Source organism: Crocodylus siamensis, chromosome 12 (assembly GCF_052110815.1).
Source record: "Crocodylus siamensis isolate JL-2025a chromosome 12, ASM5211081v1, whole genome shotgun sequence".
Lineage (NCBI taxonomy): Eukaryota > Metazoa > Chordata > Crocodylia > Crocodylidae > Crocodylus > Crocodylus siamensis.
In genome coordinates, this window is record NC_143406.1 from 17,506,040 (window position 1) to 17,523,701 (window position 17,662).

The 17,662-nt window shown below is 41.9% G+C and overlaps 1 protein-coding gene across 1 annotated transcript in view; it reads right to left on the bottom strand.

Annotated features, from left to right (window-relative positions):
* Positions 1-17,662, bottom strand: part of DNAJC11 (DnaJ heat shock protein family (Hsp40) member C11) — a 69,111-nt gene that overhangs the window by 36,157 nt on the left and 15,292 nt on the right. Inside the window, exons 3-4 of the mRNA XM_090024002.1 lie at positions 12,714-12,787; positions 5,041-5,142 (exon numbers count right to left, since the gene is read on the bottom strand). Coding sequence (XP_089880128.1) covers positions 5,041-5,142; positions 12,714-12,787 — 176 coding nt within the window. The remainder of the gene's footprint in view (positions 1-5,040; positions 5,143-12,713; positions 12,788-17,662) is intronic.

The following is a 17,662-nucleotide window of genomic DNA, read 5'->3' on the forward strand; positions in this document are numbered from 1 at the left end:
CAGAAGATGTGGTTCCTCCTGAGAGACTTGAAAAATAAAAAAAAGCCATCGGTGCTATATTAAATATTTGTTTTAAACTATTTTAGCTTTGAAAGAGATTTTTCCAGTGTTTTTTTTTTTTAAACAGCAGCTTACATTTTATTAGGACTATGGTGGGAAGGGTCCTTCCAGTTACACATTTGATCGTCACTAGAAAAGCTCTGGGAAAGACCAATAACTGTTAAAGGAAGCAAAAAGGTTTCTTCTGAAGGAGGGGAGAGAAGAAAAAGAAAAAGAAAACAAGCCTGGGGGACCAAGTGTCACAGAAATACACTGCTGCATAGACAGAAAGTAATTTGTAGGCTCCTGTATACTAGATACAATTTTTAACGCTTATTTTTATTCAATTTTCTAGTGATAATATAGTTGATGCAGAGAAAAACTGCCATAAAAGAAAAATTAAATTATATATTGTAAAACTGTTTTAGTCCCATGGGATAAGTAAAGCATAAACTGTTATTCAACTGTATGAGATATGCTGACAGATCAAGCTTAATATTCATAGAGCAGCTTGTGTTTAGTTACTGTTACTATACTGCAGAGGCAAAAGGAAAGAAAGAGAGGTAGCATCCAGGAGCTGAGGAAGGGATGGAAACTTCAACATAATTTCAACTGAAGCCTTAAATATGAAGATTAGCTCTACCATGCCCTGCTTGAAAGACAGGAAGGAGATGCCCAGAGACATTTATCATTAGAACAGTATCAAATTAAGCCAGTGGTCTGCAGCCAGATTCAGCTGGTGGTCCCGATCTAGTGCCTGGGATGGACAAGGTAGGGCCCCATCCAGTCACGTGGTGGGAAGTTGGGGGAACCAGCCCAGCCCTGAGCAGGAAGGGGGCATGGCCTGGATCTGCAGGCTGGGAGGAAGGGGGCATGACCTGGCCCGAGCCCAGGGGTCGGAAGGGTCAGGTTGGGTCATGGTGCAGCCCCAACCCGATCCCAAAGGGCTTGGGAATTTGGCAGCATAGGAGGCGGACCATATTAATTGCCGCCACTCCTCCACCACTAAATTTCCCGACCTGCAGAGAGCCACATGGGCCAGATGCCATGGGTCCACAGGCCACATTTAGCCCATGGGATAGAGGCTAAGCATCCCTGAGTTAAGCTATGGCAAGTAGGAGGCTTCATTATCTGTTAAATTACATAAAACCAGTCAGTCCTTTTTAACTCATGGATTACAGAAACAGAAACGAAAGGAAGTTTTCCCAACTAAACCTATATTCAAAGAGAAAAAACAAGAACTCAAACACTAAAACTGACAGCCCCCTACTTTCATTTCTCACTCCCCCTCCTTTGTACCAGGTTATCCATTAGAGCAGGGGTGGGCAAAATACAGAAGAAGTGCTCCACATGGGGCTGAGCCCTGCCCACTCCTGCCAGCCCAGGCCCTGGCCAGCACACACAGGTTTCCTGCAGAGCTGCTCCCAGAGCAGTTGCAGCTGCCCAAGTACTTCTCAGCTCCCCCTGCTTCCAGTGGTTGCTCCTCCTCTTGCCCTTGCTGCACCTCTCCAGGTATGGGGGAAAGCTGCAGCTGGGTGGAGCTCCAGCTCCTGGCCACCTTCTACCACAGTGCGATGAGCAGCCACCTGCAGGTAGTAATGGCAAGTGCCAAGTATCCAGCTACTGGACCCAAAATTAGGTCAGTTAGCTATTGCTTGGAGAGTCAAAAGCCAAAAACCATACTGTGCACCCACAGAATGAGGTGGCAGAGCTAGAACTGTGGAGAAGGAGCTCTGGATACATTTGTATTGTGGTGGCAATGAATTTTTTTAAATCGTTTTTGTTTTAGCACAGAAAAAGAGTTCTGTGCATTGGCACAATTAGTTCCAATAACACGAAATGAGTCATAAATAATGCAAAAACATAAAATGTAGCAAATGTAAAATAATACAGAAAAACAAACAAATGATTGTGTGGAAAATACAGCAAGACAAGAAATGCAACACTGCTGCAGGACAACTCCTTAGTTAAACAGTATCTTCATATAAATTTGTTCTTTATGAAAGCCATGCAGGGACAAACCTATTCCATAAGAAGATTTTTTTTCCCACATTCTTTAACTTGCCTTCACACAGAATACATTTCAAAAACAACTACTCACCTTTAAATTGACACTTTTACTTAATCCATTTACTTACCTTTGAAAAGTAAACAAGCTCTTAATATCTGGGTGTTATTTCCAAAAACCTGTAGACTCTGTTGGGTAGTAATGCTTTGCTAAGACCAGCAAAAGTCTAAGAGACAGTGACAAGGTGAATAATCCAAATGTGGCATTTCTTTTGAGGGGGACCAAAAGATTACTGCTATCCATCTCTTCACAAAAATCAGAATGTCATAATTCTGGTAATACAAACACTACCTAAAGTAAAAATCTCAGATGGTAAATTGGATAAGCCAAGAAACAAATGACACCACACTATTTTGGGACTAAAGGCACTGCACTAATCATTTTAGCGACAGTCCCCAAGAACACAAAGCCTACAGAATGCTTGAAAATGCAAAGTATGTCATTTGTGGCCCTCATTTAGCCTGTACTATATTGCAGCTCTGAAAACAGCTATGCTTTTCCTGATCAAAGGGGGTATTCAGAAATAATTCAGAAGTTATTTTCTCATAAAGGGAATTCCATTAAGCTAGACATGTTCTTTGCTTTAATAAAAATAACATATGTATGTGGGGCAGAATGACAGAAGTAGTGATATTTAAGGTTTGTCATTAAGGAACATCCCAATGACACAAAGAACATGTATATTTCCTCCCGGGTTTCAAACACAGTCACAAAGACATTTTTGATGTTTTATGTGAAATAGCTTAAAAGCCAAAAACTAGAAGTTCAGGAAAACTAGAGCATGCAGTGAAATTATACAGTACCAAAGACGGAATCTCTTGGAATTGCATTCACCTAATTTATGCAAGAGCCACCCGGTTCCAGAATCTTTTAAAATCACAATAGCTAGTCAACTCAGCTATCCTCTTCAGCCCTGGCTTGCTAAGTGTGGCAGGAATCAAGGAAATAGCCCATGAGGGTCATTAACATTTTGAACTACTGGCATGTCATAACTCTGAAGGGAGAGGAGAGAAAGTAGTGAGGGTCATATCACTCCTGACTTCATCCCTTCCCACCCACACCATACTATATTGCCATGAAAATATTGTTGTCAGTGCTGGAATCTCGATGCTACTTAAATAACATCAAGATTCCAGCACTGACAACAATATTTTCATGGCAATATAGTATGGTGTGGGTAACTAAACTTAAATGGTGAGATGAGTCGCTTAGGTTCTAGTTTATTGTTGCTCAAGCAGACCTAAACTTGGGAATGAGGCACTCAATAGCAACTGCTGTAGTAAGAGTATCATAAAGTTCTCTCAAAATAGACACTAGGTGTGCTGCTGGCAAGATCCCAATACTGTTCAGGTTTATTTTGCTCTGTAAAGTCCAATGGGAATATTTCTACTGTCCAACTAGTTTGTTAGCCATCTTTTCCTCCCAGTCGATTTCAAAGGCAAGCCTGAATTTCTCTCAGCAGGCTTCTACAGCCGAGAGTGGGGATATTGTTAGAGAACTGCAGGACGGTTCACCTTCGAATACTTGCATGAGACTCAGTGACATCTCCATATTTGGAAGGTTTTTCAACGTTTCTAAGAAAGTCATTTACCGCCACATGTGCCACTGCAATAGCACAATGAATTCTTCATGGGGGACAAAATGTCACAAGAAATACCTATACTTTAAGCCACACGCTAAATGCTTTTTTCCCCCTGCTTTTTTGATATTCTATAGCACTGAAAGAGGGGAGAGGAACCCTATAAATGTGAGTGCCCAAGACTCAATCAGTTTCAGTTCTCTCCTCTACATAGGACACTTTGTTTAGGATTTCATCACAGAATCACTGAAAATTAGGGTTGGAAAGGACCTTTTGAGGTTATTCAGTCCAATCCCCTACTCAAAGCAGGAACAGCCACAACTAGATCATCCCAGCCAAGGCTTTGTCTAGCTGGGTCCTAAAAACCTCTAAGGATGGAGACTCTACAATATCTTTGGGTAACCTGTTTCACTATTTTGCTACCCTCCTAGAAGGAAAGCTTTCCCTAATATCCAACCTAAACTTACATTGCTGCAACTTGAGACCATTGCATCTTGTACTGTCATCTGCCACCACTGAGAACAACCTAGTTCCATCCTCTTTAGAACCTCCCTTCAGGTAGTTGAAGACTGCTAATTAAACCCTCCCTCAGTTTTCTCTTCTCCAGACTAAATAAGCCTAGTTCCCTCTTCTCATAAATCCCCATAAGTTCCTCTCCTCAGCTTCTCCTCATAAGTCATAATCCCCAGCTCCCTCGCCATTTTCACAGCCCTCTGCTGGACTCCCTCCAATTTGTCCACATCCTTTCTGTAGTGGGGGCCCAAAAGTGGACACATTACTCCAGATGTGGCCTCATTAGTGCTGAATAGAGGGGAATAATCACGTCCCTCAATCTGCTGGCAACACTTCTAACAATGCAGCCTAGTATGTCATTTGCTTCCTTGGCAACAAGGGCACACTAGTAGATCATATTCATCTTATTGTCCACTGTAACCCACAGGTCCTTTTCCGCAGAGCTGCTGCTTAACCAGATAGTCCCCAGCATGTCAGTGCACGGGACTCTTCCATCCTTAAGTGCAGGACTTAGCATCTGCTCCTATTGAAGCTCCTATGATTTCTTTTGGTTCAATCCTCCAATTTGTCTAGGTCTCTCTGAATCCTAGCCCTACCATCCAGTGCATCTACTACTCCCCCCCGCCATCTTGGTATTATCTGCAAACTTGCTAAGGGTGCACTCCATGGCATCTTCCAAGTCACTGATGAAGATATTGAACAAAACGCCCCAGGACCAACTCCTGGGGCACTCCAGTTGATACTGGCTACCAACTAAACAGCAAGCCCTTGACTACTACTCTCCGAGCCAGACGATCCAGCAAATTTTCATTACTGAGATTAAGAATATTCTGTACTGTACCTTGGGATTAGTTCGCTGCTGAAGTCTTCTTTCTTCCCTCTCTCTTTGCAAACGTTCAAATTCTTCTCTGATTTCAGCTGGGGTTCTCTTCCTTTCCACAACCTGTGCAGAAAGGGGTTGAGATGCAAAGGATTATTGGGCAAGAGAATGCACAGCAAACAATTACAAGGGATTTAATCATTGAAGGAATTTGAAACATTCTTAAGTCTCTTAAATTATTTCTCTGGATAGCCTCCCTTTCTTTGTAACATCACCTTTTCTGCTGTAAGTGTTCCATGCCATAGAGTTTTTATTACTTTATTTATATTTGTAATGAAATTACCATTTCTTGGTCACAAGCTTTTTATCCCATTTAAAAAAAAACATTACAAATAATAAAAACCACTGTCTCTCCAGTAGGTCATGCTGAATATTTTTACTTATACATTTATAACTGCCATCTATGCATCCACAAACAATTCTTAAATGCCTCAGAGAAGTCAGGCAATGCTTTGTTCCCTCAAAGTTAACAAATCTGGCAAAGTGGCTGTGAGAGGGTGAAGAGTTTCAAACTCAAAGACTACCATGGAAGTGCCCTGTCCACAGCCTCTCTTGGTACAGCCAGATATACATGTAGCTTGAGCAGCACTGTTAATGACAGACATAGTGAAAGAGGTTCTCTCTAGTGAAGCCCCATAGCACTTGAAACTCATCATTGCTAAAGTTAACACCTTAAACACCACCTGGAAACTAAGAAAGAAGCGTTACTTAGAGGCCTAGCACCACATTTTACCACATTTACTCAAATACAAGACAAGGTTTCCCTCCCCCTGCAATCAGCATAGGGAAAAAAGGCTCCTTGTGTTACATTCACATACTAGAAAACCTTGTCATATACACTGTCTATCATTAAACAGAGGCCAAAAGCAGCATGTGCTCAGCAATGGAAACTAACTATAAGCTACATTAAATGCAGTTAACACCAAGCATGACTATAAAACACACGGCTCATACTTTTTGTCCTGGGGTTTCAAATACTCCTAAATCTATGGCAGGCACCCTATATGCAAGACCCAAGCCTGGGTTTTGAGATTCAAATGCCCCCAAGACTTGCTCGCCTTTATTTTATGGAGATGGGGGATTTCTCCCTAGTTTGCTACTTTGGCCTTTTGGTTAAAGTGTGTAGCCAAGATTCTCCCATTGGGAGGCTATAGGGCTATGGGTGCCTGCCCACAGCAGAATGGACAAGTCTCCACCCTCAACTACACACAGCCATTCAAGGTCAGGGAGAAGGGGATCTCCCTTGCCAGGTACAGCAAACCACCAATACTACCTCCATCATAGTGGCAATCGTGGCATCTCCCCTGCCAGGGCAACCATACTAATGTTAACCTACAAGGCTAGGTTAGTGCAGCCCACCTGAATGGGTAGTCCCAATGAGCACAGTTCCCCGCAGTGCCAGCAATTTTTCCAGTCATGGCAAACTACTATGCTACATACATTTTAGCTTCCTCTCCATTCTCACAACTAAGGTGTACTTTTCTTTATTTCTGTTTCTTCACCAGCCTTAAATGTCTGGCAAACATCAACAAACACAGCTCTAAATAGCTCACCCAAAATCTCTCTGTTGCCCCCTCTCTCTCAGTCTGTTTCATGCGTTTAGTGTGGCCCAATCCTCCATGAGGCGAACTGGAACCAGGATGCCCCGTGCCTCATCTGCATATAAATTGTTGGGGGATTCCCAAGACTCATGACAAGAATACATGCTTCCAGTCAAGAGTATGAGTTAATTAGCACTTTAATCCTTTGTGGGGGTATCTGGAATACACACACAGATAGAACAATGCTGATCTGTGAAGTCACCATGGCCTGAAATGTTGTCAACTGCTGGGGTCCAGCCCAATGAACTAAATGGTAATTCATGAGCACAAGGTATGCAGATGCCCAATTCTCAACTCCCAAAACAAGAGCTCTACTCTCAGCTTAGTAATGGCTTGAGAATTTACAGTAGCCAGAGATAACACTACAAGGACACACTGAAGGCATGCCTCAAGCAAATGGATGCTAACATCAAGAGCTGGGAGGAGCTGGCAGCTGACCAACACCAATGTCACCACAACCTCAACCAAGCAGCAGCCTGTTTTAAGGTAAAGCGTCTTGCTCTCAAATAAGAGGAGAGAGGAAAGAGAAAAGAAAATGATACAAATCCCAGCTTGAAATCTACTCTCTCCTGTGCAAAGACCTGAACCTTCTGTGGATGAATATGTGGCTCAAGGATTGGACTCTTAAGTCATCATAAGACCCATCAATGAGCCATAGTAGAGATCTTCCTCAAATCAAGGGATTGACAATGACAGCAATGTTGGGCTCTTCTTTCCTCAAGCTTTCATTCCACACTTAAGCTGTTTCCCAGCACTTCAAGCCTCATCAATCTTCTCCCAATCATTTGGCTTGATGTTCATTGCCTTCATCTCTCTTGCAAACATCTTTGAACTAGAGATAAGGACACCTGTATGGTCTTTTTCCTGTAAAGGGTTTTTCATACAAGAGATCTTTGGATATACTGCCAGTCTCAGCTTGTGACCATGCGATAGTAGATGCTGACTGAGAAGAGAATGGATGCTTCCAAGGAACGTTGACAGGGCCACTGCAGGTGTCTGGCTGCCTTTCCTGTTTCAAAAGCGAACATCATTTCACTTTATTATTGGTTCAATCTATGCAGTTCAGAGAAACTTACAAAGATTGAACTGATTCAGCATGGGGCTTCTTGACTGTCTGTATTTAGCCCTTGAGATTTGTTGGACAACACTCCTTGCTTCCCTCAGTTCCTTCAAAATTCCAAAGAATTTCTCTTGCGATTGAATGTACCAGTTCGTTTGGCCTAGATAAATGGAATAAATTCATGGGGGTGCACTTTGAACCAATCTCAGTTTCTTCTGATCTGTTCACTGAATACAGTCAACAGTGACACAGATCTTTTTTTTTAGGCTTCCCCCACTTCTGTTCTGCAGTCTCACAAAAGACAGCTCTGAAGCAGGCTTCAAGTTATGTTTCTGCTAAAAGAACACTTGCTCATAATAAAGAGAAGGCAGTGCTACAATGACATTTCAAAACAGACTTGACATCACTAACTAGAATCTGCATAATACCCAGTTTTATATAGCACTTTAGCTGACACTAAAATTGAGTCTTTATGGTATGGAAGTTTATGGCTTCAAATGACAGATTTATAACCGTTTCCAGAATTTTAATATGTGCAAGGTGGCTTAGGAACAAAATAAGACAGAATCAAATGGTACAAGCAGAAAGCAACTTTGTCTGAAGTTTGGATTCTTGTGTCTCAGTTTTCAGATCCATCCAGCCTCAAACTACCTGGGTTCACTGGGCTGTGGAATATCTGGAGGAAAATCCATCGTGTGATGATCAGGTATTTCCAGCCTGTATAGTTTTTATGGGCAAGTTTTCTACAGCATCTTGCCTAGAAATCTAAGGTGCTAGATGTTATATATCAAATTAAAAAACCATTGAAGAAGGCAAAACTTAATTAAACATGAGGTACAGGAAATCACAAACATGACCTAAGAATACTTCTGAGAAAGCTGAGTATTTGATCTGCCTTTCCAATCTGGGCTGAAAAAACTGGTGGCTGGGATGAGGTAAATACTAGTAAGACCAAAAAAGGGGCAAGATTTGTTGTTGTTGTGGAGAAGTCCTATCACATTACTTTTGCAAGCCTGAATTAGGAATTTTAAACTACTTTCTCCTTCTCTCAGTTTTGTGACATGGGGAAGAGAACAGTTCTATGCGTATGTGTTCAGTCTAAGTATGGTTTGGGGGTTTTTTTTGATGGACCATTAGATACAGCTATTGAGAATAAAATGAAACCATACTATCTATCTGCAATTGGGAATCTGTAAATTAACAGTAATAATCTCCATTCATCTACACTCTAAACACATGTACGCAGGAAGCTTCCATATAATCAATACAGCACAAAAGGTGCAATTAAATAACATGTCACACAAACAAATAAAAACCAAAAAGGCTAAGATTCTAATACTAATGTATTAGTACATTAATACACTGATACACCAAAAGTTACTATTAGTTATATGAAATATTTAATTTTTGCAATGCAGGTGAACTACCTAGATATTTATAATGCAGCCACTTCAATAGTTCTAAGCATGCTATGCAAATTGACAAAAGGTTTACTTGTGTTCACTGAAGGGCTAGAACCTCATATCTTCCCCAGTACCCTCCCAGCTTTCTCTCATTCCTTTTGCATCTCGCATGTGTTTGGAGACCCCAGACTCTCTCCAGAAACACACACATGCAAACACTGATCTATGAAAAAGGTGACTGCATCAAATGCACAAGAAACAGCACATAACACTTAAGCAATGGGCTTGCATTTTATTTATTTATATAAAACAGCAGTATAGATCTGAACCGTGTTGAGTAGGCTTGGCAGAATTTGATTTTTATATATATATTTTTTATTTCAACAGCAAAAAAAATCAATGTTTATTTTTAAGCATTTTTTCAATTTTTATTGACTAAAATTCAGGATTGCATGAAATTAGGGGTGTTTCTTGATTGTTATCAATTTAGAACACAGAGTGGCCACTGAAGGAGCTGGGAGTGGTGCCAGTAAGGCTGTGCCAGGACGTGGGGTTGGAGGGGCAGGAGCCCAGTGCTGCTAACTGCTTGCTCTGCCTAAGTCCCAGCAAGAGCAGGGGCCCAACTCACACGGAGTCTGACTTGGCCTGGTTCCTATGTGATTGTGGCAGAAGTCAAACTCCCATGGATGCTGGGACAGGTTCTGCAGGAAACTGGCCCCTGCCCCAGCTAGAACCTGGGCAGAGTGAGCAGCCAGCAGCACTACACTCTCCACTGCTACCAACCCTGCCTTTTCAACTCCTACTCCTAGCACAGCCTTACTGGCAAGTCCACAGCTCCTGCAGTGCCACTGCGTGCGTGTGCATGCATGTTTACACACGCATCTATGCACACGCACACAGAAACATCTGCCCTGGATTTCCTTACCTCTGTCCCAGCTTTTTTTTTTTTAAACATCTCTTTTATGTAAATTTTGATGATTACTGACAAATAGTTTTTCATTGGTCTGTGAGCATCAGGTGAAATTGATGTATATCGATACAAATTGAATTCTGCCAAGCCTGGTTATGAGGCATCAAGTGAAATGCAGAATGTCTTCATCACATGAAACGTGTTCACAGTAATGTGCACTTGTACACCCTGCTTGAGGGTCTATTAAGCCTATTGTATTTTTAGGCTATTTAGTACAACTCAAAAGCTTAAAGTAAGGAGAAGACTCCTCAAAAGCAAAATGTACTTGATCAACTCGTTCCCCAAGTCACAGGAGCACATAGTATCCACACACACCTCTCCTCAGACTCTACATAAAGAAAAAAGTCTTTTACAGTAAATGAACAGAATAGACAAACTTCTTGTACAGAAAGAAAAAAAAAAAAAAAAAAAGGACAGAAAAATTTAATAGCACTTAAATACTGGCAGCTATTTAAAGGTAATGCTGCTGCCTCCCGGGAGTGAAAGCTATTACTGATGCAGGACATGACTTATATTAAACAATTCATCCACCTGCAGGAATTCCTTGAAGGCTGCTGCTGTCTGCTACATAAAACGAGCTTGGTTTCAGTTAAATTGTTTTAACATATAAGTAATGTATTCATTTTATCTGTAGTATATTAGCCCTGATATATCTCAGGAGTTGATACCTAGGGAGGCACTTTGGATATTGTGCAAAGGCATTTTTATTTTTCAGTGTACACCTTGTCTCACAGTGTGCTATTAAATGCTAGAATGTGATTCTGGTATACAAGAATCTGACTGGTCCGCTCAGTTTTACACCACAAATTTGGTGTAAAAAATATGTATTAATTATCTTTATTACAGAACTTTTTCCTTGCTGTGCTCTGTATTTTTCTTGATTTTAGGTTTGGTTTTTTTTTTGGTGACGGTATCACATCAATAGGCTGCAAATTAAATCATCATGGTTTGTTACCACAAAAATATACAAAATCTGCAACAGAAATGTGTAATAAAAATCTGGAAATGAAGCCAAGTTAATTAATTTCTCAGGTAGGGCTTACACATTGCAGAAGGAGATCTGGTCTGAGGTGAACCAACTGACCTAAGTTTTTGCAACATTGCACGTGGATCCCCTATGCTAATTTAAACCCAACATTTACTAGTTTAACCTCCATGTCATAAATTATTAGTACACCAAACAGATTTGTACCAGTCATGCAAAGGATAAGATTTGGCTCCTATCACTGAAATTGGATATACAATACTAAGGCCAAAACTTGTGGGATGCCACACTTGGTTGCTCCTTTAACTTTCCATCCACTAACACCAGTCTTGATCTAGGCATGCAACTGAACCCATACCACAAGTTTTTAAGCAACTAGCACAAAGTTATCAGCCAAGCAAGGCAGAAACCAGCAAAGGAGACCTTGCAACAAGCAGCAAGGAGTGGATACATCCTCTTTCATGGCACTTCAAAGGTTTATTTTTTTTCCACATAGGCACCTATAATCTCACAGGCTAGTTGATATGGAGAGAGTTTTGGATAAAAGATGCTTGCATAAGACTAGAAGGACACTGATGACATAATTGTCTCTCAAATACATTGCTTTTCATGGTAGTATCTTATTAGGGAACTCTGAATCTCAGATTTATTGTACTCTTGTCAAAAAAGGAAGAAACACCCATTACTTGAAAAATATACAATGACATTCTAAAAAGAGAGAGAGAAAAAATGACTAGAGTGCCTTCAAACAGATATACTTCTACCATCAAGCTGTCATTACATTCTGATACAAAGGCAAGTATTTCTGATAAGCAGGGATCCTGGTTTTCCCTGATAAAAAAAAATACAAATTCTCTGATAAACCCCACAAAATTCATGATTAAAATGAACGGCCACAATTTTATATCAGCTGAACACAATGTTTTCTTGACATATTTACAATTCTAAAAGTAATTTGGAAGCCTACCAGTGCCTCAATCACTAAAATAAAATACAATAAAATAAAATAAATTCTAAATACCTATAAAGTTTGATATTTGATTTTGGGGTTTTTATCATGGAAAATCAGTGCTTTCCCTGCCCCCTTAGCTTACAGAATGCAGGTCCAGGCCCCTCACTCCTCACCCACAGCCCCCTGGCCCTGCTGGTGCCCCTCAATCCCCCCCTCCTCACAGCTCCCCCAGCCTAGCTCCATGCCAGGGCCTTGAAGCCATACATTCCAGCACCAGGCACCATGCACTGCCTGGCTGGGCAACGGCCCCAGCCCCAGACCAACTCCCTCCTTATGGGGGTCTTAATTTTCCTCCCACTTCCCCCAATCTTACCTGTGGGAGCTGCTCTCCAGGTTGCCTGGCGGCCATGTGCGTATACGTGCACATGGCGCTCCTTACCTGACCACCCTCCTCCTGCTCCCCCCAGCCCCTTGCAGGCTAGAACTCTGCCAGCCTGCAGAGACCTCTTTGCAGAACGGCAAAATCCGTGGGTTTCTCCATTAAAATAAGGAATCCGTGTTTTCCTCGAGTAAAAGGGGAAATCTGTGTTTTTCTCTGGATCCCTGCTGATGAGGCCAGAATTAGTTCCCTTCGTGGGATTTCTGGTGTTGAATTTGTCTTACCTCCCATCCTTCCATTTCCAGTCCTCTCCTTCCATAGATGTCATAGATTGCTCTCGTCTGTGGATCGCTAAGCACTGCAAATTAAAATCAAACCAGCTTAGAGCACAGAAGTATTCATCTTTAATTATGATCTATTTATTGGTAATTATTTGAAATACAGCAGGTACTGGACAGCAGCTGTAAACAGATAGGTTTCTTTCCCCAATGCAGAAATGCTTTCCTAGATCTACACCTAGTCACATTTACAGTTGTTATAGAACATAACAGTCAACAACAACTCCTACTAGATTTCATCTTATCTGCCTTTACATAAAATATAAAAAGAAGAGACATGTAACTATTTGAATCTTCAATACATTTTTTTCCAACATTCCTCCGTGAATGCAGAAGTCTGCTGTGCTCTGGTCAGGTGAGCACAGCAGACTAGTGTATAGTCAGGTACTGGATCCAATGCCAAGAGTCCTATAATTTTCTCTGGTTTTTTTTTCTAACAGCATGCTATAATCTACTTTGGTGAGTCTGTAAGGTGCAAACCTACCTTGCTTTTTACTTTTCCAAAAGGCTCAAAGTACTTTCAAGAACATTTAAAAAATACTCAAACCCCAAAGGGGGATAAATGGATGAGATTACAGCAACAATTCTGGCAGAGCACAAATCCCTTCAGAAAAGAAACCTGTGAGTACGTGAACTGTGCTTCTCAGATGAAGCAGCAGCAAGAGAAATTAACAGCTAACAAGAAAGCACAATTCTGACCTCAGGTATGTGGATGAAGTAGAACTATGAGCAGATTCTAGAACAGTGTACTCCATTGACATATTTACTTGGAAAGTGCAGAATTTACTTAAATGCATCACACAGAGCCTGTGCCTATTGCTTACATGGTAACCACAAGCTTCAGTTATCTACATATCCACTAAATGTACAAACTACTTATATTCAAATCATCTTTCAGCCTCTCTGTCCACTAGGTAACTTAACTGTACTTTAGCTAACTGCACAATAACTCAGTTGGTCTACTTGAAACTAACTGCTTGATTTACAGCATGGGTGACTGGTGCCTCCTGAGTGTGGGTGGGTGGGGGCAGCACCAGATCACCGATGGCGGGGCGGGGGCAGCAGCAGCTCATCACCAACTGGGGGAAAGGGGTCCTCCAGCGGCCCATCACCAAACCTGTGACAAAACCAGGAGTGCACTTCCCGTGGCACTTCCAGTTTCATGCCTTCCAGGGGGTGCATGGCCAATCTCAGGAGGTGCACATGCACCTCCTACACATCACCAATAATTTAGAATAAATGAGCAGCAGCTATGGAAGGGCTGATTCAAGCAGCCTTAAAAGCCATGGGAGCTAGTGAGTTTCATAGCTACCATCTCCCCGCATTTTCAAATGCTAATAGCAGATCCAAAAAATAATTATTAGCAGCCTTCAGAATGAATGGAGTTAGTTTTGGGCTGCTAATACCACAGCATTGATAATGCTGCTTACAAGACTCCTTAAGTAGCAGGACTGTCAGTGCTGACTAGCTGTCTAGCAGCAGAGTCCAAACTATTAGAAGTATGGAAAACAAGGAGAAGCTTGGGGGTTGCTAGTACCTCATCACAAAAATAAGTATTGTTAATGAGCACTGCTGACATTATGTTTGATAAGTACACAGCTTTTATCAAGTCCTGAGAGTAGGCATTCAAAATGGAATGCACCGTACAGGGTGCACACACAAGCTGCAGGGTGATAGAATTACAGGTTTCCCTTGATTTATGCAGGTTCTTTATATGCAAATTTGCTCTTATGCAATGAGTATATTTAGACCCATAATTCATTATATGCAAGGTCAATTCACTGTTATATGATCAGCATAGATACCCCTCCCTCCTCCGCCCAAGCAGGTAAGTCTGTGGGGGGGAGGGGAAAGGGCCATGGCCCCACTCACCCCAGCCCTAGCTGCAGCAGCCCCATGAGTGGCTGTTGTCAGCTGCCTGCAGCCGCTGGGCTGCACTGACTGCTCCGCCTGTCCCGTCACCTCTGCTCCTGGGCTACACCATGCCCTGGTGCAGGCAGCTGGTGTTAGCTGCTCCCGGAGCTGATCCAGCATTGGCTGGGGTGAGTAAGGACAACCGGAGCCCCAGGCAGCGTGGGGTGCAGCACTCACACCAGCCCTGGCTGCAGCGACCCCAGGAGCAGCCAACACCAGGGCACGGCGCAGCCCAGGAGCAGAGGAGAGTGGGGACAGGCAGAGCATGGTGCAGCTCCTTCCTTCACCACCATGGGAACCTATCCCTAATTGTTACATTGTAAGGTGGGTTGGCTTTATGCGAATTCGAAAACTTGGAATGGGCTTCCAAGGGAGGTGGTGCTCTCCCCTACCTTTGGGGTCTTTAAGAGAAGGCTGAATAGGCATCTGGCTGGGGTCATCTGACCCCAGCACTCTTTCCTGCCTAGGCAGGGGGTCAGACTTGATGATCTGTTGAGGTCCCTTCCGACCCTAACATCTACGAATCTGGATGGTCCTGCTTTGAGCTGGGAGCTGGACTAGATTTGACCTCCTTATATGCAAATTTGCATATAAAGAACCTGCATGTTCTCTATGCCTGCATGAACCTGTATAGAAAGGCCATAAACCACCCCCTTCCTACTCCCCTCCCTCCCCTGTTTTCCGTCACCTCCCCTCCCTGCCGGCTGTTGTTAGGGGGCACTAGCCCCTGGCTCCAAGGAGCAGACCCAGGGGGGCAAAGCCAGCACTGCCGGCCTCACCCCCCACTCCATCACCTCCATTATGGCACCACTCCAGTCTTCATTGTCCCCCTCTGCCTCCCCTTTGGCCCAGTCCCCACTGTCATGGCGGTACTCCACTGTCTGTCCATGTGAGTAGGGCACTCTGATTGGCTGCCAAGACAGCCAATTAGAGTGTAAGTAAAGCGTGACAACAGACAGCCAGACTTAGGCTTTTATAATATAAGAACTCCAAACTCCTAGAAAAATTCCCCCCACAAAAGATAAAAGAAAACACAGCTGGAAATTACAGGTCAACCCATTTTGGCACTATAAACTAATAAAGTTTGTAAAATCTTCAGGTAAAATAATTCAATGTGCTTGCCATAAAGTAACCCTTCCTTCAGGCTCCTGTACTTTTCTCCAAACTTTCCTGAGTCTTATCTTTTCCTAATACTTTAGGTTTGACTGCTACAGATGTGCTACAGAGAGGGGTGGAAGTAGGGCTAAGTTAAAAAAAATGCAACTTTTAAAGAAGAATTAGCTTCAAATCTTAACTACGGAGAAATCAGTGAACCCTCTTAAGTAGTATTTTTCATAATTGCCTTCAAAAGACTAATTTACTTGCCTGGTCACAGGGTATTGGTTTGTTTATCTTTCATAAATGTTCATATGTAAAGCACCATGCACACATTTGGTGCTGAACAAGCAAACATAACCAAAAACCCCCTGGAAATTCAAAGAGAAAGCCGACCCTGCCATTAGACCTGTTTACTACAGAATGTCAACTCACTCTCTGAATTTCCAAAATAAGCCTTAAAACATAACTCTTTTTGAAGGCATCTGAGTTTCCACTCTCTATCATCATCAGACATGGCCTTCAGTGCTTCTTTTTTTTTAGTGAAAATCTCCATACGCTGTACCATACATTGTAAGGCCTAATTAAGAACAACATAAATGATTCTACCCACGTTCAAGCCTAATGGTGGAAAGAAATGCTGACCATTCAGAAAACAGAGGAGCCAAATTTCTTCAGCTAATCTCTGGGATTTAACAAGGAATCATTTATTCACCACTTTGCTTTTGCTTCCCTTTAGGCTAAGCCACCAGGCATCAAGTTTGCTGCTGCAGCAGTTTTACTAGAAAACATTCCTATTGGCTTCTAATTCTCTTCCATTTCAGTTATTCCCCGCAAATCTCCAAAAACACTGCAGGCAAACTCTATCAATAAAACAGGCAACTACAAAACTAATTCAGTCAAACCTAGATAATAAAATATAATTAGAAAGGAACAGTTTCAATCAAATCCTTTGTAGAAATGGTTCAGTCCATCTGCCTCTGACTGTAGAATTACATTTTAAAGAATATATTGTTTCACCTATGCAAATATATCATCCACTACATTGTGGCTGTACCACTGGCCATTAAAATTATTTTTTTGGCAAAACTGTACAGTGAGATACAAGATAAGCTTTCTTTGTTTTGTAAATTTTTTTTTCAAGTGAACAACTTCTTTACCCATACTCACCTGACTAATTATACAACTATTTTCATGACTCACTAAATAACATCTACAAAAATTATAGTGAGTTCTCTAACTGCTAGTTAAACCCTGCAACCTAATTCTAAACATAATCTACATAGAAAGCAAAGCCAGGTCTATAATGGTCATAGCTACTTTCGGCAGAAACTTCCATGCTGACAGAGTTGGATTTTATATCATTGACTACTCATCAACATCAGACTTTAGAGAAGGAAGGAAATAAAAGTTATGTTGAAAGCGCAGACCAATGGAAAAAACCCTACTCGTAACCCTGGTCACTCTCCCTTTCAGCATCCACTCTCTGCCATTAAGAAACACAAGATACTGGGCAAGATGGACCTATAGTCTGACTCAGTAAATGGCAGTTCTTATGTTCGTAGCTGAATGACGTGATTTGGTTCTGTTGCCAAGTCTGCTACTATTTCTGTGAAAATGAACAAAACACCAAATGCACTTTTATGCCTCAGTTATAACACCTGTAACAAGCCAACCATTTTTACTTAGTTGGGCGCTAAATTCATAAATGATTTTAATATGCTTTGAGATCCTTGGGTGGAAGAGGTTGAAGTCACTAGTGCCTTCTACAATCTGGCCTTAGAAAGTATGGGAATTCTTGCTTAAAAGCAAGGAGCACTGAAAACCCTGAGTGGATGATGACAAATGGACACTCAGGACCCTGCTGCAGAAAGAAAAAAATTAAT